The 24,706-nt window shown below is 48.3% G+C and overlaps 2 protein-coding genes across 6 annotated transcripts in view; both read left to right on the top strand.

Moving 5' to 3' along the window:
• Positions 1-2,152, top strand: part of VSIG10 (V-set and immunoglobulin domain containing 10) — a 28,392-nt gene extending 26,240 nt beyond the window's left edge. For all 4 annotated transcript variants that reach the window (XM_040619870.1, XM_040619871.1, XM_040619869.1 and 1 more), the window contains 2 exons: positions 836-1,050; positions 1,821-2,152. In XM_040619870.1, the coding sequence (XP_040475804.1) occupies positions 836-1,050; positions 1,821-1,876 (271 nt within the window). In that variant the 3' untranslated portion in view covers positions 1,877-2,152. The remainder of the gene's footprint in view (positions 1-835; positions 1,051-1,820) is intronic.
• Positions 2,153-6,559: 4,407 nt separating this feature from the next.
• WSB2 (WD repeat and SOCS box containing 2) lies at positions 6,560-24,021 on the top strand. 2 transcript variants are annotated; one of them, XM_040619872.1, is made up of 9 exons: positions 6,560-6,610; positions 12,566-12,734; positions 17,049-17,293; positions 17,454-17,585; positions 19,927-20,027; positions 21,182-21,354; positions 22,041-22,151; positions 22,275-22,382; positions 23,008-24,021. In XM_040619872.1, exons 1-9 carry the CDS (start codon positions 6,598-6,600, stop codon positions 23,168-23,170), a joined length of 1,215 nt encoding a protein of 404 aa, XP_040475806.1. In that variant the 5' UTR covers positions 6,560-6,597; the 3' UTR covers positions 23,171-24,021. The 2 variants fall into 2 exon arrangements, with proteins under 2 accessions (XP_040475806.1, XP_008687163.1); XM_008688941.2 differs by lacking the exon at positions 6,560-6,610 and having other exon boundaries at positions 12,450-12,734.
• Positions 24,022-24,706: the final 685 nt, after the last annotated feature.

Below are 24,706 nucleotides of genomic sequence, written 5' to 3' on the forward strand. Positions count from 1 at the left end.
TATTACTGTTCTGGGATGATCTTTCATGGGAGAATGTTACCTTTACTGCTCCGTGTTTGAAGGCCATCTTCCCAGTGAGTGTTTCATTCCCCAGGCTTAGTTCTCACAGAAGGAGGCGGCAAGCATAGTGGAAAAATGGCTTTGGAACTAGCAGACCTGGGTTCAGATCGAACCTCTGCCATTCCTGAGCCAGGTGCTCCTCGAAAATCCCTGACCCTCTCTGAGCCTCTGTTTCCTCATGGGTTTTCCAGAAGGAGACTCCGAAGATTATATGAAAATGTAATGTTCCTAGCACTGTGACTGGCCCATGGCATGTGTAAGAAGTGTACAGGCTGGCTGGGTAGGCAGAACCAGCAATGAACTGGAGAGTTAAATGCTAAACTGCTGGGCATGGACTCCAAGTGCAGTCACGGTTCAGGGCTTGTGGGGAGGAAGAGGCCTGTACCTGGGCCTTGAATAACGAGTAGGAGGTGAAATTTCAGTAAGAAGAGCAGAAATAAAGGGCATTTCAGGAAAGGAACGTAGCATTCGTGTACGTGATACGAGGGGAGCTTAAGTGGTAGGTTCCTGGGACAAAGAGTCACCTACCCCAGAGATCGGGGGAAGTAATAAAACCCACCCAGGGAAGTTTGTGAGTGTCCATGGGAATCTGTGGCAGCATCTCCTTGAGAGATTACCATCACACGGTCCTCTGTTTACCAAGGTGAATGCACAAAGAATTTTCCGTGTTACAAAGGAGGTTGTCATAAATCTAGTGTTTTCTATTCAGCGAGGGCTGATGTTAGGAAAAAAAATGGGGTATCTTCTTGAGTATTTCTCCCCCTTTGGAAATTAGGGGACAAGACATGGGTGATGTCATGGTTTTGGTGGATTCAGAAGAGGAAGAGGAGGTAGAGGAGGAAGATGCTGAAGAGGAAGAAGAAGAGGAAGAAGCAAACGAGAGGGAGGAGTCACCAGAAGAAATCTGTAAGCATGGCCGCATTCACAGAGTGACTGCCCTGGTGAATGGGAATGTCGACTGGATGGGCAATGGACTCCAAGCTCTGCAAGGTGAGCTCTTGTTCCTTCAAAGGGCTCTGCTAGGCTGCAGTGGGATTCCCAGTAGGAATGTCGAAGAGGTAAGTCTCGTTTTTTTAAAGGGTGGGGAAGGTAGTTAAAGTTTAATCTAGGATCTACTCTCAACTCCCGACACCACAATTAAACCGACAGACGTTTACCAAGGACCTACTCTGGGAAAGGCACGATAGTAGCATTGTTGGGGGAATTAAAAAAAAGACCGATCGTGACTGTAGGCAGGGAGCTTTACAAGACCAGTCAGATTGTACCGAGGAAAACTCAGAGAAGCTTAAAACAGAAGATTTAACCATCACTGTTGAAAGAGCAGTAGAGGAGCTGTCCCAAGGAGGAATTTGATTATTGCCAGATGAAGGATAGACTTAAAAATCACCTTAGAGAGAGGTGAGTGCCTTGAGGGATGCATCGGTTGGGAGACGCTTCAGGGCAGAGGAGGATCTGAGGCAAGTCTTTCAGGACAGTTGAGTTTGAAGAAGCAGAAAGGAGAGAGTATTCCAGGTGAGGGGAATGGCACGAACCAGTTGATGCAGGGTAGACCGTATCAGGCACGTCTAGAGGATCTTGAGTGAAAAGAACAGGAGAAAAGGGGAACACACACCCTGCCCCACTCGCTTCCCCGTGAATTCTAGTTCTGAGGCTCACCAGGAGAGGACTAGAAAGTGCAGTGATTGCAAATGGATGGTGGAGATGGAGTGACCTCTTGTTGAGCTCACTCAGACTTGGATCTGCTTTTGCCTCCTGTCCAGACGACAGCAGTGAGGAGCAGAGTGACATCCTTCAAGAAGAAGACAGGCCAGTTTGAAGAAAGAGAACTGTCCTCCATTATCCTGTCTTAAAGCTTGAAAAGCTACGTTGAAGATGAGCTTTTCATTCTGCTTTGACTTGACTTGCACCCCTGCCTGAGGGCTGAAAATGGTTTGGGACGCTCAGCAAAAAAGAAAAACACACAGATTTCCTTCCATTTTTTTTTTTTCCCCTAAATTGGTTTGATTTGCTGTTAAGTTTTCTCATTGATGTTAAAATGTGTTGGGAATGGGCAGCACATGGGGAGAAAAGGTGCCTTTGGCGTCTGAGGTGCCCCCTTCACTGTGACTTCCGGCTTTATCCATGTTGACTGATGCTGATTTGGAGGGGACGGGAGTGGGGGTGGCACCTGGCCTCCGTGCTCTGTTAGAGGTCCGTGACCAGCTTGCCCCAACACATAAGGGAATAGTGTGGGGTGATAGGGACACATCCTTTATCGCTGCCCAGCTAAGCTGGAAAACCAGGCTGAAGTCACCTCCCTGGAAAAGCTGAGGATGTGTCCGCTATTGATGCAAGTCAGTTGGAGGCAGTTTGGCTCCCATATTGGAGTTGCAAACATGTAGGCTTGAATGTGGGCCCTGCTCCTTACTGGTTTCCCGGGCTTGGGCATGTTGCTTTCCCTCTCCCGGGCCTCAGTTTCCTCATCTGTAAAATAGGTGAAATCCTACGTGCCTTACAGGGTGTGATGGGGACGAGATGAGGTACTTGTCGATGTGAAGGTGCCCAGCAGGTGTTCAGCAGATGTTCCTCTCCTCTCCTCTGCCCTCCCTAGCAGAAGAAACTATGTCCACTGTAAGTTACAAACTGCTGCCTGGGCCTCTCCTTCTTCGTAGAATGGTTTCAGAGGAGAGCATTATCAGAGCTCTTCTGACGGTATCTGCTTCCCTGGAGGTGTAATTCTTTTCAAAAGAGGTAGGGGCCCCTAAGAGGAAGTGCCTTTCATTAGAACCTCTCATTTTGTAGAGCTTCATATGTATACAAAAGCCTCTTAGGTGATACCTAGTAGCTTGCAGATTTTCCCATTCTCCCCTTTCTCCTGTGGCTTTGAAAGAAGACAGGAGAAATATTTTACAATGCAGTATCTGGTAATAAGTACCCCTTGGGCAGACTAGTTCATCTGACCTCAGTTTCTCGATCTTAGAAATGGGGATGGGAAAACGTGTTTCCTTCCTACTTTCTAAGGAGACTATGAGGATGCATTGATCAGTAATGCAAAGTTTTGAATGAAGTAACATCTGATGAGTTTAAGCTGCTGTTTCCAGATCCCTGTACAGTCAGAGACTGTTCGTCTCTGATTTCGTCCAAATCTCTTACATGTCAGAGACCTAATAAGGGTGCAAAAGACGTGTGTTAACATGAAAATCTGACTTGAGTTTGCACTCTTTAATGTTCATATCCCACTTAATGGGCAAGAGCTAGGGCTTAAGGGAGAGTTTCCTTCCTCCAAATAACAGGGTCTGGGACTCCAGTAAGATGAGAAGCTGGTTATCTGCAGCATTTCCCTGCAGGTGTGATGGGGAGGGGTCTGTTTTCTTGGACAAAAAGACTAAACTGAGCAAATCACTAGGAGTGAACCCCGTCCCTAGCTCAGAGCCCTGTGGATTGCAGGAGCTGGCTGCAGTTTTCACCCCTCAGGAATAGGTGAAAACTGCGGTTCTAATATGCTGGGGCTGCTGCTGCCCCGGACTTCTATACTTAGCCACTCTGGCCAGTCCAAGTGAGTGTTCCAGAACAGGAGACTTGAGTTGCTTCTAAAGTCACTGAACTCTGAGTCCGTCTCCCTTTAGAATCTTCCATGATTAAATTCCTGACTTTGAGAGTTCACTCTGCAGAGGCAACCGTATTTTTTAAAAAAGAAAAGAAACGGGGGGAAAAAATCCCTAGCTAGGAACACAGAGAATGATTTGCAAGATCACTGAGATGCTTTCAGGAACTTCTCTTGCACACACACCTGATGATGGGATATCTTTGGGGCAGGGTTTTCCCACTAGCAATTGGGGGCTTTAAGGTCTTGTTGCCAAACACTATACACCCTAGATGAGCTGAGCCACGACTTCTGTCACTCATACTTGAGCCCTGTGTGCACATTGATACAGCTGGGTCAGTTAAGAGCGCAGGTACTGGCAGTCTTTGAGTTTTAAGGATTGTTAACGAATTAGGGCTTTCTTTTATTTTAAGATGACTCATCCCTCAAACTACAAGCATGATGACAGTGGGTTACAAACTCCGTGTAGCAAAGTCCAAGTCGTTACATTGTGCTGTTACACAATCTTATCAGAAGGTATTCTGAACTCCACGATCTACTTATCAGAACCAGGAAGATAAATACTTAACCGCTATCACAACTGACATTTCGGAAGGGTATACTGGGAAAGAGCTCCGGCAATCCTGTGGCTTTGGTATTAGTTCTAATTCTCACAAGCACATATAGACCCTATAACTGCAGACAACCCGCGATGGAAGAAGCACTGAAACCTGGAAGATCACCCTTGCCAGGTAAAACTGATTGTGATGCAGTAAGTGCCAACTGGTAATTCTCACTGTGGGGCTGACCAGGAACTGCTGCAAAGAAAAATTAGCAGACCCCTCTGCGTTATTTACATTTTAATATTTGGTGTGGGGTGGGGTGGGGAGGGGGGGTAAGAGAAATTTATTGAGGTTATAATATGGATTTTAAAAAAATTATGGAATAAAGTTATTTTTAAATAAATGATGATCTTGATTTAGACTTCATTAGTAAACTGAAAGATTTGGAGAAATGGGTTTGCCTCCCCCAGTTTTTTTTACTTTGTTTTTTCCCTTTGTTAATAATGATAGCATTCTCATTGCCATTTTATTCTTTGTGGATACTCTCTTGCACTTCCTGAGACACCACCCGCACCTTTCCTGATCTGAGAAATTTGTTCTTCCATTTTTTTCCCTCCCTGCATATGCCTCTTTGGTCAGACTGTGTGCTTTCTAACATTAAAGGGCTAGGGTGGCAGTCTTCAGGCAGAACATAGATTTGCTGGACTGTCTGAAAAGATGAATTCTTTCAGCTGTCCTGTAGTTGTGGGTGGCCTTGGGAATTCTTTACTGGACTCAGCTAATTGTAACCCCCATAATGTCTCACGGTACCTCCCACTTTGCTGTTCTAGGCCCAGGCTAGATAGCAGTTCTTAGAGGAAGCTTCAAGTCAGTCTCCTTTTTAAGTCATTCCTCCTCCCACCCCTTTCTTTATGGCCCTCCAGGCTCGCTCCAGGCTCCCTCCTCGCTGCCCCAGCTTTGCTCCCCAGCTCTTTATCACAGCGGTTCCACCTTAACTTACTTCCTTTCTAACCAAACCCTTGCTTCCTACCTTAACCTCAGTGTCCCATGTTCCTTTCCACCCAGCCCCTCCCTTTGAATGTGTGTGGGTTTAATCCAAGCTGGTGTCTGAGCCCCCACGATACCCCTGCTTGTTTCACTTCTCTCCCTGGTGTCCCCAACATCTCTTTCCGTGGCCTTCAGTCCTCCTAGGTTACACCCATGTTTACCCAGCTTGTCCATATTTGGACCCCCACTCTTCTTGGATTCCCCCCTTTTTTTGTCTGGCCCGCTGCCCCTTTCTCACCGCCCATTTTAACCTTGACATGCTCGTTTTCACCCTCCATTTTCCGCCGGGCTTGTCTTTTTCTGGTTCCCATTTTTAAAAATCGGCGGCTTGCCCCTTCTCTGGTCCTCCGCTTTCATTCCTAGCCCCCGAGCTGGGCTTCTCCACCAGGGCTCCCATTTAACCTCTGAGCTCCCGGCCTCAGTGCCCCCCATTTTATTCTCCAGACTCGTTCCTTTCCCCCCGCCTTCTCACTGCCTCCAGGGTTCCCGGACCCATTCCTCCCAATTCTCTCCTCGGCCCCCGCTTTTTGTCCCCACAGTTCCCCTGATGCCTGGTGTGTCCAGGTCCTCGTTCTTGAGCGACAGTCTCCGTCCTATTCGCTCCGCTCTTCACCTGGTTCCCACCCACCTCCGGCTTTCTCTCCACCTCATCTTCCCCAGTTCTCTCCTCGCCCTCCGCACCCCTCCCTCGGACTCCCTCAGCCCCGCTCCCCGCCACACCCCCTTTTTTGCCTACACCTCCCGCATCCACCCCCATCCCCCGCTGTCACCAGCCGCGTTCCATCCGCTCCCGGTTTCCCCCTCCACCCAGTTTCTCCCCCCCGCTCCGTTTTCACCCTCCCCCCGCTTCTCTTCATCCCCGCAGCCCCCCGTTTTTAGCCTGCCCTGCTCACCTGCCCCCCCCCCGCTTTCCTTCAGCCCCACCCCTCAGATTGTATCTCGTCCTCGTTCACCTGCCCGCCTCCCCATTTTCTCCTCGTCCCCGCCCCCCGGTTTTGTCCTGTCCGCCCGACCCCCGCGTTCCCCTCAGCCGTATACGGTACTTCCCCCGCCCGGTTTTATCCTGCCTCCCCCCCGTTTTCCCCTCGGCCCCCGGGTTTTATTCTGCACCCCCCCTCCGCCGTTTTCCCCTCGGCCCCGCCCCCTTAGCCCCCGCGGCCCGCCCCCCGCGCGTCCCCGCCCGCGCCCGCCGCCATGTGACGGGAAGCAGCTGATGGCCTCTCCGGGCGGCGGCGGCCGCGGCGGGCGAGGCGGCGGGGCTGGGGCGGAGCCGGGGCGGGTGCGCGCGGCGTGGGGGCGGCATGAGGGCCGGCGGCCCGGGGGGCTGAGGCGCTCACGCCTGCCGCGGCGCCGCGCGCGTCCTCCATGGAGGCCGGAGGTGAGCGGGGCCGGGCGCGCGGGTTCCGCCGGGCGGGGCCGGGCCCGTTCCCCTGGGGCGGGCAGGGGCGCGGGCTCGGCCGTGGGAGGGGCGCGGCGGGGGCGCGGGGCCTGGGCAGTCCGCGCGGGCCGGCGGCGGGGGGCGCGCCCGGCGCCCAGCTTTGTTTCACTTTCGCTGTCAGCGGCCGCCACCACGTCTCCCGCCCGCCGCCGACAGGACCTGGGGAGCACGGGCCACTGCATGCCCGGACAGCGGGGCCCGACGCCTACGCCTGAGGGGGCGGGGACGCGGGGGTGCGCCAGGCCCTCAAGGGGTGATAGGGGGCGGGTGCCCAGGTGCCAGGTGACGCACTTGCAGGTCTGGGTGGGCCTCAGGTTTGCCCCTTACAAGCGGTGTGATGGCGCATGGACCACTTAACCCAAGTCTGTTTTATATCTGCAAAATGGGATAATAATAGTACGTGCCCCAGTGGGTGGTTGGGAGCTTCCCAAACTTGCCTGTTCCAAAGAATGGGGTCTGGGTCCCTGTTAAAAAAAAAATCTCTTGCGAGCCTCTCCCAGCGGAGACTCATTCGCAGAGGTGCGGTGGAGCTGGGGATGCTGATCCGTGCTGGCATGTTTCATAGGGCAAGTTCAGGGTACATTGATGGGTGAGGTTCATGCCTCTATCCTTGTTAACAGCTGTCATCAGAAAACAGTGTGGAAGTCTGAGAATATCGGATATACTTGGAGAGTCAGCCCAAATGAACATGTAATCTCAGTGTGCTTGTTATGCGTGCTTATTAGGCAAAGGCAAAACCTCCAGACTCTCCCTCAGACTGTCTTCTCCTTTCCAGCCACCTTGCCTCTAAACCCTACCTATACAGAAATTTGGGGTGGGCTTGGGATTTATTCTGGGAGTTCCAACTCTTGAATATACCTCCGTGCTTAAAGGCAGTTTCTTTAGGGAAAATTCTAAAAAGGGGTCAAGGCCTAGGGTTCAGAATTGTTCCAGAACCTCTTGGTACTCTTCCAGTGAAGTGCAAGCTTGGTCTTGCTCTGGAGGATTCGGATTGTTGATGTTTGCCTTTCCCTGGCTAGTTTGATGGAGTTGGGGATTGTGGGTGGGTAGGTTCAGATCAGGGTATTCCCTGGGGTGGTGTAACTTTTTAATTTGGGAAATGACATTTCTTTGTTTGCCATAGTCAGGCATTCAGTAAAAGGTGTAGAGGCAGCTCTCTCTGCCTTCCCATCTAGATAAGGGCTTTCTTTTCAGTGAGTGCGTTACCACTTTTTAAATGGCCCCTACTGTTTGTCTGAATCTTATGTGAATCTTTTTATAGCTTCCGCTGTTGTTTCCATTGACTCCTTATAGTTAAAACTGAAAGCGATCTGTACCTAGCCTCCCTTTTTAGCTGGAATCTGTTTCCAGTTCTGAGTTTTTCCTAATGATTGACGACTGTGTTTTGGGGTGTGGGCAGAGCTGTCTAGAGCTGCCAAGTTGCTGTAAAAAAAAAAAAAAGGAAAAAAAAGGCCAGAGACTTTTACGTTCTTTTGAAACTGAATAAAGCCCATTGTAATGGGATTACAATGGACAACAGTAGATATCTTCAGAGCAGTGGTTAGAATTCATTTATTCTTTCGACAAATATTTATTGAATATCTACTGTGTGCCAGGCAGCCTCTAGGCCACCACTGGCCAATAGAAATATAATGCAACAGCTGTAACTTAAAATATTCTAGTGGCTGCATTAAAAGAAGCGAAACAGGTGAAACCAATTTTAAAATTTTATCTGTCAATCCAGCATGTCTAAACTATTATCATTTCAACCTGTAATCACAATTATTGATATATTTTAGATCTTTTTTGTACTGAATTCAAAATATGGTGTGTGTTACATACTTAACATGCCATCTCAATTCGGACTTGGCATATTGCAAATGGTCAGTGGTCAAGTGTGGCTAGTGGGTGGTGTATTGGACAGTGCAGGTCAGTTGAAGCGGGTAGAGAGGCAGGTTTGGGGTGTGGGTAGGGAAGAGCTACACAGTAAATGTATAAAAGCAAGTAAGCAATCAAGACAAGACAAGTGAATAAAGAACATTGAACAGAGGGAAAGGAAAGTGACCCGGCCACTACAGACAGGGAGTCCAGGAAGGTCTCTGAGAAGGTGACATCGACACTGAGCCCTGAATGGTAAGATGGCGCAGTCAGACAAGGATCTGAGGCCTGCCAGGCAGTTTTCTGGGCTGATGGAAAGGCCAATGTCAAGGTGGTGAGGCGGGACAAATCACCAGACTCCCTGCTGGCTAGAGTCATTGTTTCCATCTCTGTGTTCAGGTAATTTTCCTTGCACAGAAGAAGCCGATAATAAATATCTTTTCATTTGGCCTGGTCATCCAAATACATCCTAATGTTTAAGTAGAAAACCCTGATCCGTGGGCCTTTTCGCCATGAAGGACCACAGCAGGTACAATCCCAGATGAAAGCTGGATCCTCTCAGCTCTGGTTTTTGGGTTTTTTTTTTTTTTCTTTTTTTCTTTTTTTTTTTTAAGTTCTGCACTTATTATGGCTTCTTCCCCCTAGCAGCCAAGCTTAGTATGGGCCCAGACTCTGCTTTAGAATTTCCTTAGTTCTAGAAATGAAGAGACAGGAGTCACTGAGTTTTTTCTTCTTTTAGCTCTTGGATTCCTGAGCCTGAAATAGCAGGAGATTAAATCTCCAAATCACAGAAATAGAGTGTGAAATCTGGGTATGGCTCATGTTTAAGAAGCATTTCATGTGAAATGTTTGGCATAGGCAACATAATAGTTTAAGGGGCTTCATTTTGTTTATATTTAAAGAGGTGTACCATGTATATTTATTCAACAAATACTTAGTGACTGCCTGCTCTCTGCCAGGAACTCTGCTAGGCACTGAGAATAAACATACAAGGTCCCCTGCTTCCGTGGAGTTGATGTCCTGGTTGGGGGGAGACTGATAGCTAATCATAATGGTGATTGTGCTGTAAAGAACATGATGGGAGGGGTTGTGAAGGAGATTGTCATGGGGTCAGAGAAGGGCTATCCAAGGAGTTGTTATTTGAGCCAAGACTGAATGAAGAGAAGCTGCCAGTCATGGAAGGGCATTCCAGGTGAAGAGACTAGCTGGTGCAAAGGCCCTGAGGTCAGAACTAATTGAGTACAATCAAGGGGGTGAGTGAAGGCTAGAGCCAGGGGCAGGGAAGGGAGAGTTATAAGCCCAGGTGGGAGATGAAGGCCAGGGGCCAGGTTATGTAGGACATCAGGGGCATGGTAAGAAGCTTGAATTTTATTCTAAAAGTGGTTGAAACTGCTCACTCTAGGAGGTGAGGAGAATGGATGGGGGGCAGAGTGGAAGCTAGGAGAGCAGTTGCAAGGCTGCTTAGTGAGAGACGATGTTGATGAGATGGTTTGCATAGATTAGAATAGTAGCCATGGAGATGGAGAGAAGTTAGGTTTGCCAAGCCTTTTGGAAACAGCCTTGATAGAACTTGTTAATGGATCTGGTCTGGGAAGTAAAAGAGAGAAAACAAGGAGGATCCCTTTTTATATTGTGCAGAGTCTCCATGGTGTCAAAAGGATAGATAATGTGCCTGTTGTGGAGGAAGTGAGCCAAGTGTGAATGTTATCAGCGTGGAATAAAGACTTTTTCATCCGGTAGATAAAAATGTACCTGCAGGTCAGTCGATGTCATTTAATATTTGACTACATCAAGTTTCTCAGCCTTGGCACTATCGACATTTTGAGCAAGATAATCCTTCATCGTGGGGGGCTGTCCTGTGCACAGTAGGATGCAGTATCCGTGGCTTCTTTTCATTAGATACCAATAGCACCACCCCCAGTTATGACAACCGCAAATGTCTCCAGACATTGCCACCTGTCCCCAGGGGGACACAATCTGGTGAGAACCACTGGATTACCTGAAGGAGGCACTGGCAGATCAGGGCTAGGTCCCTACAGGAAAATATCTAGGAATAATGAGAATGAAGACAACACCACAGGGGTGCTGGGTAACATTGAGAGACCTGTTTTGGATTTAAAATGTAAAGTAACTTCATACTATGCAAATATTCCCATCCAAAGGAGTATGTTCATATAGACAAATAATTGTATAAATGAAAAGATCCCATGTACAAACATGTACAGGTTTCAGGAGAATTACCTGGGCCTATACAAATGCCAGTTTAGGCAGATCTAATATATTAAAACCTACTTTCTGCATAGAACCTCAGGAAATGAATATTCTCTTTGCAAAAGAAACTTACTTAACTTTAAACAGCAAAGCCCAAAGGCTTGATAGATTAAATTTCTATTTAAGGACAGATTCTTCAGCAACATGTTTATTTTATAAAACAAGGTAATACCTTCATCTTCTATAACGTATATAACCAGGAAAGATTATATATACATATATAAATACCGTATACAGATAGGCATCTCACTATATATGCATGTTTACCGTCGGTTTCATTAAACCCAAGATACCACAGTTCTTGTTTATCACTGAGAAAAAATACTGCCTATATAACCATAAAAATTAATCGTTTGTTAGACCCATCCAGATTTCCGCGAGGTCAGACAGTGAGAAGACATATAAAGGTGTGTCCTAAAATATGTGAAATAGGGCTGTTTAAATTAGTAACTATCTGGTAACAGGTATAAAAGGGTCAAGGTCTTGAAACTACCGAAGTGGAACATAGACCTCAGGAAGTGACCTCATTCAGAGTGGAAGCCAGTTTTTATATTAGTATGTATCATGATCATAATCAGTGGTCAAAAATCAATTGTGAACGCCTTTAACTATGAGCTTCATCAGCCATTGAGAAAAGCTTCCGCTGGAGTAGAGACTCGAGCTTGCCTTCAGGTGGCAAAAGCAGCACCCGTCCAGCACCTGCTCTTCACAAGGCACAGTGCTCGGCCCAGAGAGAAATGAAAATGAAATCATTTTGGTGTTTGAACAGGGTGCTTAAACTCTGGTGGAGGGTGGGCCAGAAAGAAACTCGTAACCGCTGGAGAGAATGAAGCAGGCAGGGTGGGACTTGATTTCCGCTTCGCCAGAGGTAGGATCAGGATATGTGCTTGGGAGTCTCGTAAGTCCGGGTGTGAACACGAAGGAGCTGCTTGGGGCACGGCCAAGTGACTTGGCCAGGTGACTCGTGTGGCCCGAGTGTGGTGGGTGGAGAGAGGTCACAGGTGGAGAGAGGTCACGGGAAGGGGGCGGCGCCCGTGCAGTGGGGTGGGAGGCCCAGGCTTCGCTGCCCTTACTGTGTACGCAGGTGGGAGCCTTGGAATGTATGTGAGAGAAATGTGACGTGTATTTCAGCTTCAGCAGGGTTCCCTGGGGACAAGGAAGCTCAGGGGAGTCTCGTAAAAGATCTGGGCAAGATTGGGATGAAGGCTTGAACCAGAACAGAGATGGAAACCGGAGGCCAGATCCAGAGGTCTGAGCGGCAGGAAGCAGGGCAAGTGCTGAACGTTTTAGCCTCGGTGATGGGGAGGAGGCTGGTGAGCGACGGGGAGCCTTTGAGTCAGTCGTGCGTTCTTGCAGGGTTTTTTGAGGAGACCTTAAATACACTGGAAGGCCTCCTAATCTGTGCCATCTAGCCTGGTCCCAGCCTGGTCCGGCTCTCCTTTCTTCCTCTTCAGGCATTCATAGGAAAATGAGGCCTCCATTCACCCGGTTCACTCGCACAAAGGTTACTCTGAGTCATGGTTAACCAGCAGGGGCCAGTGCCAGGGTTGAGTAACTGCGCTGGAATGCGGCCTGTGGCTACTGTTACTGCTGCGGGTCATTTAAATGACAACTCCCTCCCGGAATCCAAAGTATCACCCCTCGCCTTGGGGAGACAGTGGCTTTCCTGGGTCTGAGTCAGCAAGGTGGCCTGGAGCCTGGCTCCCCACTTTCCCCGCCGGGGCAGCAAGGGTGTTTGTTTGAAGCATATGCTGTCTCCTGTCTCAGAGGAACCGCTGCTGCTGGCCGAGCTCAAGCCGGGGCGCCCCCACCAGTTTGATTGGAAGTCGAGCTGTGAGACCTGGAGCGTCGCCTTCTCCCCAGACGGTTCCTGGTTCGCTTGGTCTCAAGGACACTGCATTGTCAAGCTGATCCCCTGGCCGCTGGAGGAGCAGTTGTAAGTCCCCCCCCCCCCACCTGAGCCCAGAGGAACGAGGGACCTCCCGACGGGGACCTGGAGTGCTTTCCCACCTGACTCCCTGCCCTCTGGGGTCTGCCTGCCCAAGAACAGAAGGAGAATGGCCGAAAACAGTTCAGGAATTGATCATTGGGGTTTCCAGAGCCCCGCGGTCGGTATGTGGGAAAATTAAATCTGTGGAGATTGTGTTAGCCCCGCTGTTATTTTTCAGCAGCTTTATTGAGATGTAATTTACATACCATACAACCTGTGCCTTTAAAGTGTACAGTTCAGTGGCTTTTAGTTCATTCAGGGAGTTGTGCAGCTCTCGCCATGATTAATCTCAAAACCATTGTCATTGCCACAGAAAGCAGCCCCTACATCCCTCACTTGTCATCCTCCAGTCTCACTCTGTTCTCCAGTCCTGAGCAGCCACAAATCCCCTTTCTGTCTCTGTAGATTTGCTTATTCTCGACTTCTCGTATACATTGAATCGTACGCCATGGAGTCTTTTCTGGCGGGTTTCTTGCACTTAGGAGAATGTTTTCAGCCATCCCTCTTACAGCGTGTATCAGTATGTCATTTCCCATTACTGCCAAATAATATTCCATTGTACAGAGACAGTGCACCTCGCGTCGACAGGTGGTTTTCCCTTTTTGGCTATTACTGGTAATACTGCTGTGCACATTTACGTATGGGGTTTTTTTTGCATGGACATAGGCTTACAATGTTTCTCCGCTTGAGAAACAGACCGATGCCCAAGGTGGCTGCCCCATTTTGCAATGCCACCAGCCGATGTGTGAGATTTCCGTATCCCCCACACCCCCACACCCTCACCCCTCACCAACACGTGTTGTCCGTCTTTTTGATTCTAGCAGAGCCATCCCAGTAAGGTGGGCAGTGGCATCTTTTTGTTTGGGTTTGCATTTCCTGTTAGCTTCTGACGTGGAGCACCTGGTGCTTCTTGGCCTGTCCTCCATCTTCTTTGGAGAAACTTCCATTCACATCCTTTGCCCATATTTAGGTTGGGTTTTTGTTTTTCCCTTGATGGACCAAATTTAGTTTCTGGTATTAACTAGTTGCTTTCTTTGGGCTGGTCAGGGCCCAGTGCGTGAGTGCTGTGAGCTCCAGGTCAGCCAGCCTGGCCGGGACAGGACTGCTCTGCGTCGGCCTGTTTGTTCAGGCAGCACCTGTTGGAAATCTTTGCCTGACACGGAGCCTAGGGGCTGGGAACCTTGAACTAAATCAAAGATGGCCTCTGTCCTTGAGGGTCTCATTTGTTTTGCTTTGGGCATTTCTTATAAATTGCACGTTAGATTTAAGTGTTTCATCAGTTCAGTCTGAAACTTGTGGCCTTGATAATAGGTCCCACGGACAAGAGCGTGCTGGGATTGCGGGGTGTGAATCTGGCAGCTTGGCAGGATGCATCAGGGACCTGGAAAATGTTCTTCCCGCTACTAGGAATCTCAGAAATGGGGTCATCTATTTCCATACACGGATTTTTCATCACGGAATTAGCTCTGTAGTAGTGAGAAACCAGAAATCACTTAGAATCTGGTGATGAGAGGATGGTAAGGGAAACAAACGATGGCATTGCTGTAGGATATTTTTTGTAGCCATCAGAGATTTTTTTTTTAAATCATGATTTTCAGTTCCTTCTGTGGTCAGTTTAATGAAAATGCCAAGGTCTTTCATTCTTTATTGATCTCCTACTCTAAACGCAAGAGACTCAACTTTATACCCAGTCCGTAAGCTTATGGTTCGAAAAAGAATTTTTTAAAAAGCGTACAGATGGAAATTCTGTTTTCCTGAAAATTACTCTTATGTTCAAACATATACATCACTATAGGTAAGTACATCTGTCCAGTACGAACTCAGGAAAATGGAAATTTGAGTATTAAGTCTTTTTGTGTATCTGTTGCTTAATATAATGAGAGAAATGTTACTGTTTAATGTGTTAAGTAAGAAGTTACTTGTTCGGGGGAAAAATCACACATTTTGAAGAATAATAACTTAGGACAATGCTTATAAGACTTAATGAAAAAAGGAAGCTATAAAGCCATATATGTAATATCCCAAATTTGTCTTTTAAAAATATATGTACATATGCACAAATAAAAACTCATAGTGAAATGTTTACTGTTTTTAGAGTGATATTAGGATTATGGGTAATTTTAATTTTATTATTTGTCTCACTTCCAAATTTTTCCCACAGTTCTTTATTACTTTTATAATTGAAAATAATTGTTATTTAAAAGTCCTTTAAAAGGGGAAATCTGAAAGTCCTTAGGTTCTTGTTCGGATTGTTACACATTTAAAAAAAAATAATAGCGCTTTTGGTATTAAGCAAATAATTGGTACTAACCAAATAATTGTACTAGTTTTGGAAATAGTTTTGAGGAACTTGAATTTCAGTGAAGTTAAATTCCCCCAGTGACCGCCTTGCCCTTAGCTCTTCCTTTCCCGTGCACGTACCCGCCACCTCCCATGTACCTCATCCCTTCATGACTGGCAAATTCAGAAGTCCAGGGGATCTGTTGAGTAGTGGGCCTGGCTACCCAAGACTTGAGTTCTAGTTCCAATTCGGCCCCTGATTTTGTGAGCCTAGGAAAGTTAACTCTACCCTCAAATGGAGGGTTTAGTATCTCTTTCTAGAGAAATTCAGTTTATGATGTTAAAATGAATTAATATGCAGATGTGCCTTAATTCCTTTGGAATAAAATAGCTACAGATTATTCCTTAATTCAAATGCAGAAATTAGGATTTTATAAAAAATGTAAAACAAATGTAGCTTCGGTGGCACCAAGCCATCCTGCAGAGCTTTCCCTGTGGCTCCGCCTTTCCCGCGCTGCCTCCCTGTTTGGCCGACTCAGGCCCCTGCGCCAGGACCAGGCAGGTTCTGGAGGTGCGGGACTGAAAAGGATCAGTCGAAAAGACAGTCATTATCACATTCAGATGTTTGTCAGGACAAGTTTTCAAACACCATTAGGCCATTGAGACCTGGGGTCAGCACATGTTTCTTTGAAGGCTCAGGTGGTAAATACTTTTGGCTTTGGGGGCTGTCCGGTCTCTGTCCAGACTCCTCCTCTCTGCTGTTAACGGCGTGAAAGCAGCCATGGATGGTATGTGAACAAACAAATGTGGTGTTCCAGTAAAACTTTATGTATAAAAATATTGCTGGTCTGGGCATAGCTTGCCAAGCTCTGATTTGGACTAATAGAGTTTTAGAGCTGATGGAGCCTATGTTTGCCTTAGCTCCTCCCTTCTAATTTTATAGGTGAGCTTGGTTAAAATTCTTTAATATATTTCAACTACACACTTGGCAAAAATGTGATTTACTTCTAACTTTGGGGAAAGAGGTCCAGTTACATACAGGTTGAGTATAGGATTTTTCACGGAACTGGGTTCCAGCTTCATCACCTTCATTTCCCCTAGTTTGATACACCCCAGAGTGTGGTCAGGGTCACACAGAAAAGTAGGACTTAATACTTGCCCTGATAAAGTGTACTGTAGACAGGAAACTTTGAGTTCGGGGGCTGAACCCCAGGGCTGTCCCAACTGCTCAAGCCTGTGAGATGTGGTCTGCTGGGGGAGGGTGGACAGGGCCTAGATCTTAGGGAGTGAGTCTCACGGAGCTTATCTGGGCCTGTGTTTCACCGTAAGTAGAACGTAAAAGCAGTTGAAGCTGGGGGATCTTTGAGGTCAGTGCAGCTCTGCACATTTCTGTGGGCTTTCTGTCCTGGGTCACCCCACTGGTTGGTTCCTGAGCTGGATGGATGTACCCAGAGAAGTAAGTGAGAGAGCCTCACTAATGGGTTGGAGCATCATGAGTGAAGGTGGAAATCAGTTCGTACCAAGCAAACTGTGTGGGCCAGAAACGCATTCATTTCCCTGCTCCTTGGGCCTTTCAAAGCTAGGGGCTCATCAGGCAGGGGAGCGGCAGATGCGTATTCAAGTTCTAAGATCTGTCCTAGTTCCAGACCTACAGCATGCTTTCTTCCTCATGGGAAAAACTGAGGGCATCTTTCCTTCCGTGCACCAAACCTGAGAGAACTTTCTGAGGAAGCGTAGGGCTCCCTGGAGCTTCTGTGATCTAGTTATCCCACAAGGCAGGTCACCCCATTGCAGGGGTATCACAGATGGAATGAACCAAGGCTAATGAAGTCTTTGTTACATGAATTCTAAAGAGAAATTAAGTCACGTTAGAATTCACCAAAGGCCAATTTGTTTCTAGAACCTTAGTATCTTAGATATCATGGAATGAACAGTTGGTTGACACTTTTGGACTCATTAAGGAATCTCTGCTTTCTCCAGCATCCCTAAAGGGTTTGAAGCCAAAAGCCGAAGCAGCAAAAATGATACAAAAGGGCGAGGCAGCCCAAAGGAGAAGACTCTGGATTGTGGGCAGATTGTCTGGGGTTTGGCCTTTAGCCCGTGGCCTTCTCCACCTAGCAGGAAGCTCTGGGCACGCCACCATCCCCAAGTGCCAGACATCTCTTGCCTGATCCTTGCTACGGGACTCAATGACGGGCAGATCAAGATTTGGGAGGTGCAAACAGGTAGGTCATTTCTGGCCGGGATAAGGTCCCAGGGTGCATGCATGTTCTCATCAGGGACCAGAGAAGCCGCCGGCCCCCCAGTTGGCTGAGGGGTGTAGCCGTGACCAGCAGACCGGGTGCCCCCTCTCCCACTGACCAAGTGCTCCTGCTCCCACGCCAGGGCTCCTGCTTTTGAATCTTTCCGGCCACCAAGATGTCGTGAGAGATCTGAGCTTCACACCCAGTGGCAGTTTGATTTTGGTCTCGGCATCTCGGGATAAGACTCTTCGCATCTGGGACCTGAATAAACATGGTATGGAAGTGACGGAACTACTGGGCAGCTCCAAAAATACTCTTATTTGCCCCCTTCTCACTTTTACCTAGAATAGTGTTTCTCAACCAATTTTCCTAAGGACCCTTGTAAGACATTTTTTTCTAATCACGCACCCACCTCATCCCCATGAGATATTAATATCAAAATATACCGTTTATTTTTGCACTGAATGCATATCGATGCTTTGTACATAAAAAAAAGTAAGATTTTTTTCGGCTACTGAGAACCAGTTTTCACCCCTACTGATTGAAAGTAGATGCTGTAGGTAAGTTTTCTCAGCTGTGGTGCACACTGACATTTTGGGCGTGCCGATTCTTCGTTACAGGCCGTCATGTGCATTCTAGGATGTTGAGGAACATCCCTGGACTCTAACCACCAGATGCCAGAAGCACCTTCTCTAGTTGTGACAGCCAGAACGTCTCCAGACTTTGCCCCCTGTCCATGCGAAGGGCATAGTCTCCCCGGGTTGAGAAACACCAGTCTAGAGGAAGTCGTCCATGTTGGTTACTTCCTGTCAGAAATAGTTTCTTTGTGAAGTGGAATCTTTGCCCAGAAGAATTCTCTTAGCTAGAGAGGGTCAACTTTTGTGACTTTTGCTTTGAGCAGAGCTGTATACAGAGGTGGCCCATACATCTCTGGTACTGATCTTTAACCGGAAAGGTGACATGGTGAAGAGGAGTTTATTGCCAGGCCCTTTCTTCCCCACATGGGCAGGGACGCAGGGGCTGGAGGGAGGTGGGAGGAGGAAACGGCGACGTGGACAGTTGATACAGAGGCACACTCACCCGCAATAACGCGAAGGCACCGGTACTCTTGCCTCAGCCGTGATTGTGCCGGCCCCCCACAACCACGAGAGGGGACCTACTCCTGCCCTCTGAGAAGCAAGCCTGATGACTTGTCAGACTGCCAAGGAGGTGCTTGGTGTCCAGATGAGGTGGTGAGAACAAGAGAACTCTAGTTGTTTCTGCTGTGGCACTTGAAGTCACAAGATAGGTCTGCTGTTGGGAAGTCTTCTCCAAGGCAGCGCCATTTTTAATGTGTATCCAGAGGCAGCTTGCCACCGCCTAAGGTAGATAATCTTTCGGTGATTGGGAAGAGAGGACTAGCTGAAGGGGACTGGGAGCGGCCGAGTACAGTAGGGCTTTCTCAGGGGGCGGGGTGGTGGTGATAAAGTAGTGTTCCCAGGTACGGGGCCCTGCCCTTCCATCCTGCCTACATTTGTTTGGTACTCACAACCACCCCGGGGGGCGGGGGGGGGGAGGTTGGTGCTGCTTTTATGTGACAGCTGAAGAAACCATGACTCACTACAAAAATTCCGTGTACGCTCGTATACATACACATACACACAAACTCTTAAATGCATGACTATATGTTCATAAAAGTTCTTTCCCTTTTTCTGTATTGGTTTTCACTACCCCCCCCCCCACCCCCGTCTCTTTTCCTATCTCGTCCTCCACTCTACTGCCTTCCCTGGAATCCCCCTGCAGCCTCAGGACCCATGCTAAGAGCCTTCCGTATTTCCCTCTGTGTCCTACTTACGCTTAACAGACTTTGGGGTCGTTGTTCCACAACAGATTCATATTCCTCACATTTTTTCCACAAACCATGGAAAATCTAGATCCTTAATGGCATCTGAATTAGGGGGGTAGACGGAATCCATATAGTTGCCTGTTCTCTTATGCTTATGGATGGGCCTTTAATTTTTTTCCCCCAGCTCAGAACTGGAGCAATTATGTGAGTAGCCCCGGGGCATATGCCACATGACTCAGCACACTGAGTCATCAGTGGGGTCAGGGTTCAAACCGGGGTTCACCTGACCGCAGAGCACATGGCCCTCATTACTCTGCACTGTCGCTCATCCAGACACCCTGGCAAGGGTGAGAGGGTGCAGTGGGAGCCTTGGGAGAGAGGGAGACCATTACAGAGTGTAGACAACAGAAGTGAAGATAAAACATTCTCAAATTTGGAAGGATGCTCCGAAGTATTAGAGATGGTTGGGGGTGGGGGCTGAAAAGAACATTCTCTGCTATGGGAGGGATCTCTCAGATCTGATCTATGTACAGCCTTTATCCTACCGATCCTGTGGATTTTGGTGAAACAGAAGGTAGTGATTTCCTTGGGGATTACGCTATCGTATTAATAGATTTCAGGTGTTTACATGACACATCCTGGCGTATTTCTTTCTCTGCGCTAAAAAAACTGGGCCTTTGGGCGCAGCCGAGAGCAAACTGGGTGGGTGTGCTGGGGTTGGGGGTGGGCCAGCCTTCAGACGCACTCTCGCTTGCTGGCTCACCAGCTCCCCGTGTGCCCCTCCCTGCAGGTAAACAGATCCAGGTGCTGTCGGGCCACCTGCAGTGGGTTTACTGCTGCTCCATCTCCCCGGACTGCAGCATGCTGTGCTCTGCCGCCGGAGAGAAGTCGGTAAGGCTCAGGCGGTGGCTGCCATTTCCTCCGTTGCCCGAGTGCAGCGAGAGCTGGAGGTTGGGCTCGGTGTGGGAGAGGGTCGGTATGGCCCGTGCCTCCAGCATCGGCGGCAAAGTCGCCCTGGCAGGAGGCACGCTCGCCAGCCGGGCCCTCCTCCTGCACGCTTCTGATTGGATTTGCATGTTGACATAAACCAAAAGAGAGGAGGTGTTTGAGGAGATGCATTGCTCTGTCACTGGAGGAGGGCTGTTCGCCTTCACAAAGTTTTTACATTTCTTTTCCCCCTGGAGTCTCAGATGTTACAAGTTGCAACCCCTCTATGGATCCACGTTTCCCTCTGAACAATTTCATTTGAATCTGGGTCATGGGGATTTCCATTTCAAATCAGAATGTGCGGTACTTGAACTTTGTTCTGAAATCCTGGCTGTTGTTTAAGAAAGTATTAGAAACCCAAGAACAGTTTGGCAACTGTGTGTGTGTCTGATTTTATGTCTGCGTCGAGCTGTTTGCTGTGACTAACTCGGGGAAGTGAAGAGTCCACTGTGTGGTACAGCCCGGGTGGTTAATCATTGATTTGGGGTTTGGAACTACGTGATGGCGAGTTTTCTTCATGGGAAGAAAATAAAATCCCATTTTTCATGATTCTCAAAAAGATCTCAAGTGATGAACTGTGTCAGACATCCGGACAGTTGTCCCACCGTTCTGTAAACACATGGTGTAAAATGGCTCGGCAAGGTGCCACTGCTCTGTTGGGAGCCCTGGAGCTCACCTCTGACCCATATTTTTGTTTTTAACTGAAAGGACAGGATAGTGCTTGGCTCGGGTCTCTGCCAGCACACACTGGGATCTTGCAACCAGGGCCCAGAAGCCAAACTCAGAAACTTCTCCGGATACATTTTTAGCCGGTAGTCTTCCTGAGGTTGGCTGGGTTTCTGCTCCCTTAGACTAGGCTCCTTGAGCTTGTGCACCGGTCGGGTGCCTCAAGAATTCAGACCCGTTGCTTTCCCGAGGCCTCTGTGCCGCGTTCTGGAAGAGCTGTACGAAAGCGGGAGTGGAGAGCTTGGCTCCACCTGGCCGTGGGGCCTCATGTGTTGTTCTCTCACTGTTCACGCTGCGGCCGCCCCTAACCAGGCACCTGTTCCTTTCCACAGGTGTTTCTATGGAGCATGCGGTCCTACACGTTAATCCGGAAGCTAGAGGGCCACCAAAGCAGTGTTGTGTCTTGTGACTTCTCCCCCGACTCCGCCTTGCTCGTCACTGCTTCTTACGACACCAACGTGATCATGTGGGACCCATATACTGGCGAGAGGCTGAGGTTCCTCCAGTAAGGACGGGATCCCTGCTTCGGACTTTGTCGCAGGGGTGACTGTTGAGAAAGCTGCCTTGGGTTAGGCATGGCCTGCGTAGAGTCCGGGGCAGGGGAGGCGGGGGCATGCGGTGGCACTTCATTGTCACTTACGTTCTCAAATTAGACCCGAGTGCCTTCAAGGCTCCCGAGGTAGGAGGCTGTGTGTACTTCTGGATTCAGCGTTAATGAAACCTCAAAGTGACTCTTTCTTTCCATTTACTAATAACCATAGTAGCAAGTTCAGAACGATCCTCTTACTGAAACTGGTATTTCCAAAATGAATTTTCATGTTCTCACAAACTCGGGTCTTTTGCTCTGTCTCTGTTGTTTTCTGAAGCAAATAATAGGTAGTCCTATAATTATCATGTATCTTAGCCGAAAAAAGACTTTCAGTTTGTACTGTGGCATTAAAGTGAGGGCTGACCTACTTTGCATAAGGAAATTAGCACAGAGTGTGAGTAACCCTTCAACCCCTTCCACGAGAGACTTAGGAAATGTGCTTTTTTTCCCTAGTCTGCTTTTCCCAAGGTTTTCTGTAGGGGGTAAGGATGGGTCTTGGAGCCTGTCATATCCCCAGCATTTTGGCCTCCTGCCCAGGAATGAAGATGAAGGGCGAAGAGTGGCCATCACCCCAGGCTGACCGTCTGTTTCTTTCTCCTCAGCCACACCCAACTTGACCCCCCCATGGACGACAGTGACGTGCACATTAGCTCCCTGAGATCTGTGTGCTTCTCTCCTGAAGGCTTGTACCTCGCCACAGTGGCAGATGACAGGTAACAGAGAGAAATCTCGGTGTGTGGCCTCAGACCAGGGCCCTGCAAGCAATGGTAGCATCCCCCTCTGGGGCTGGCCCCACATCTGCTAATGTGCAAATATTTCTGTTCTCTCTCATCCAGACTCCTCCGGATCTGGGCCCTGGAACTGAAAACTCCAATTGCATTTGCTCCTATGACCAATGGTCTTTGCTGCACATTTTTTCCACATGGTGGAGTTATTGCCACAGGGTATGTGTCTGGTAGCTGAACAGATGGGGAGCAGTTTCTGCTGAGTGTACCATGTAGCTTTTTAAGGAAAGCAAGCATCTAGAATGTTCTTGCCAATGACGAAGGCTTTAAGGATATGCAAGAGGACACAACATTCTAATAATCTGTTCTGCCAGTGTAGGTTATCATTTACTCTTAATATTTAACCTAAGAGTAATTAAAGAGCTATGATTGGTGCCACTTAATGGGCCACGTCCACAAGGAGGCCCGTGTCGGGATGATGCAGAATTTCTGAGAAACCATTTAGGGCAGAGGCCACCTTGCAGGGATCATCTATAATTCAGGAGGTGGCACTCTTCCCTCTGTTGCACTTGAACTCACGGTGTGACTCAGAAGGGGCCGAGCTCACAGACAGCACTTTGGTATTGAAGGTGTCTTGAGTTCTTATGATCCTCCCAGCGGCCTTAAGTTATTCAGCATCACAGCCTTTACATCGATTTTGACCATCAGGGCTGCATTTAAGGGCTGCATGGCCCTCCCCGGGTGCCTCCTGCTGATGCAAGTACGAGTAGAAACATTAATACCCACCGTGAAAGCGTGTGTTTCTAAGGTCTCTCTCAAAGCGTCTGTTTTGGTTCCCTTTCAGGACAAGGGATGGCCACGTCCAGTTCTGGACAGCTCCTCGGGTCCTGTCTTCACTGAAGCACTTATGCCGGAAAGCCCTTCGAAGTTTCCTGACCACCTACCAAGTGCTAGCACTGCCGATCCCCAAGAAAATGAAAGAGTTCCTCACATACAGGACTTTTTAAGCCACGCACCATAGTCTTACTTGTTTTCTTGCAGCAGGATCAAGCTTCCTGGCCGAGGAGTGGCTGGGACGATGGGCCAAACAGCTGGTCTTGGATTGAAATGGCATTTCTCTTTGAGGTGGTGAACAGAGTGTAGCAAAAGCAGATTCTGGCGGACTAGTCACCCAGGTTTTTCTCCGTGACCTGTGGCAGCCAGTCACGGAGCGGATCCCAGCTCCGTGGCAGCAGAACATTACCTTAAATTCTCAGTCCACTTAGAATGGCAGCGTCAAACACTTTCTCAAGTCCTTTGGATTCCAAGTGCAGTGACCATGTTGGTTTCGCAAGCAGAGAAACCAGGCCTCGAGAGCCTCTGTTGTGGCAGATCATCCCCTCGACTGGCAAGTGGGCAAGTGTTGGCTTCTGCCTCGTACTTGCCATGGTCGTGTTTCAGACGCAGTGGTGACATTGTTTAAAGTTCTCTCCTGCTGTGTCAGAGTGGCTTTGCTGTTGGCAAGTGCTTTCCTTCCTCGAGCTCCTCTCTGACCAGCAGGACCCAGTTTTCACGGAGCCGTCTGCTGTGAGGTGTTAGCTACATTACAGGCGACTCAGAGGCTGTGCTCCTGACTGATACACTATAAATGGCTTTTTTTTTTTTTTAAATAAGCAGTGGTATGCATGTGCAGGAGATGACCAATGTGTGTGTCCGGTTACGCAAGGATGTATTCCTCAACTGCATGACTGTCCAAGTGGCGACTGAGTTGTCAAGCGGTTTGCTGTTTGTAGCCTATTTATTTGTATTTTCTCAACAGATGTTAAGGTACAACTGTGTTTTCTTCCTGGTATCTAAAAACCATAGTTCTTAAGTCGAACAGTTGTGAAGATGTCTCTTCTTCATTGTGTAGAGAATCGGTGTCGTCGTCTCTCCGGCTGATTGTCACGTACGAGGTCTGACTTTGCTGCTTCACCGCATCGGACCAGTCAGCCCGTTTCGCCTCTACCCCTTAACAAAAATAGCTCCTTGAAAGTACTGTTCTTCAGTGGCGTGTAGTTCTCTGATCAAGACACCTCATTCCAGTGAAATCTGCCTTTGGAAAATTTAATATATTTTAAATTATTTTAAAAGAAACGCAACATCTTATCCTTTGGCTTTCTTACTAGGTGCTTTATGGAGGCCAGTGTTAATGTTGATAAAACTTGTCGCAAAAGTACAAGAGTCTTCTCTACCACCTTTGTTGCTGAAGAAAAACATTTCTTTTCAAGATGAGAGGCTTTCATTGAAGGAAAAGCTAAAAAGCTCTCGGCTCACTGTTTTCATTTTTTCCATAAGAAAAAAAATCACCTTTTAAAACAAGTGAGTATAGCAGGACAGTGGGGAATGGCTTGGGCCAATTTTACATTTTGTGGTCATCTTGAACCATCACAGTGCAGCCTGAGCGGCTCTGGGTGGCTTCCTCGAGGCCCCACCTGGCCATTAGCTTCAGAGTTTGCTCAGGGTCCTCGGGGAGCGAGGTGTATGTGGATGAGGGCAATGACCAACCTCTCCCTTTTGATAGT

This window comes from Ursus maritimus, unplaced genomic scaffold, assembly GCF_017311325.1.
Source record: "Ursus maritimus isolate PB19 unplaced genomic scaffold, ASM1731132v1 scaffold_33, whole genome shotgun sequence".
Taxonomy (NCBI): Eukaryota; Metazoa; Chordata; class Mammalia; order Carnivora; family Ursidae; genus Ursus; species Ursus maritimus.

Bases quoted from the DNA above. Each gene is read 5' to 3' on its own strand.
- WSB2 (XM_008688941.2), top strand. From the start codon at position 12,547: ATGCTGTCTCCTGTCTCAGAGGAACCGCTGCTGCTGGCCGAGCTCAAG. The intron at 12,735-17,048 runs GTAAGTCCCCCC...TGCTTTCTCCAG, and splicing joins TGGCCGCTGGAGGAGCAGTT to CATCCCTAAAGGGTTTGAAG. The intron at 17,586-19,926 runs GTATGGAAGTGA...CCCTCCCTGCAG, and splicing joins CTGGGACCTGAATAAACATG to GTAAACAGATCCAGGTGCTG.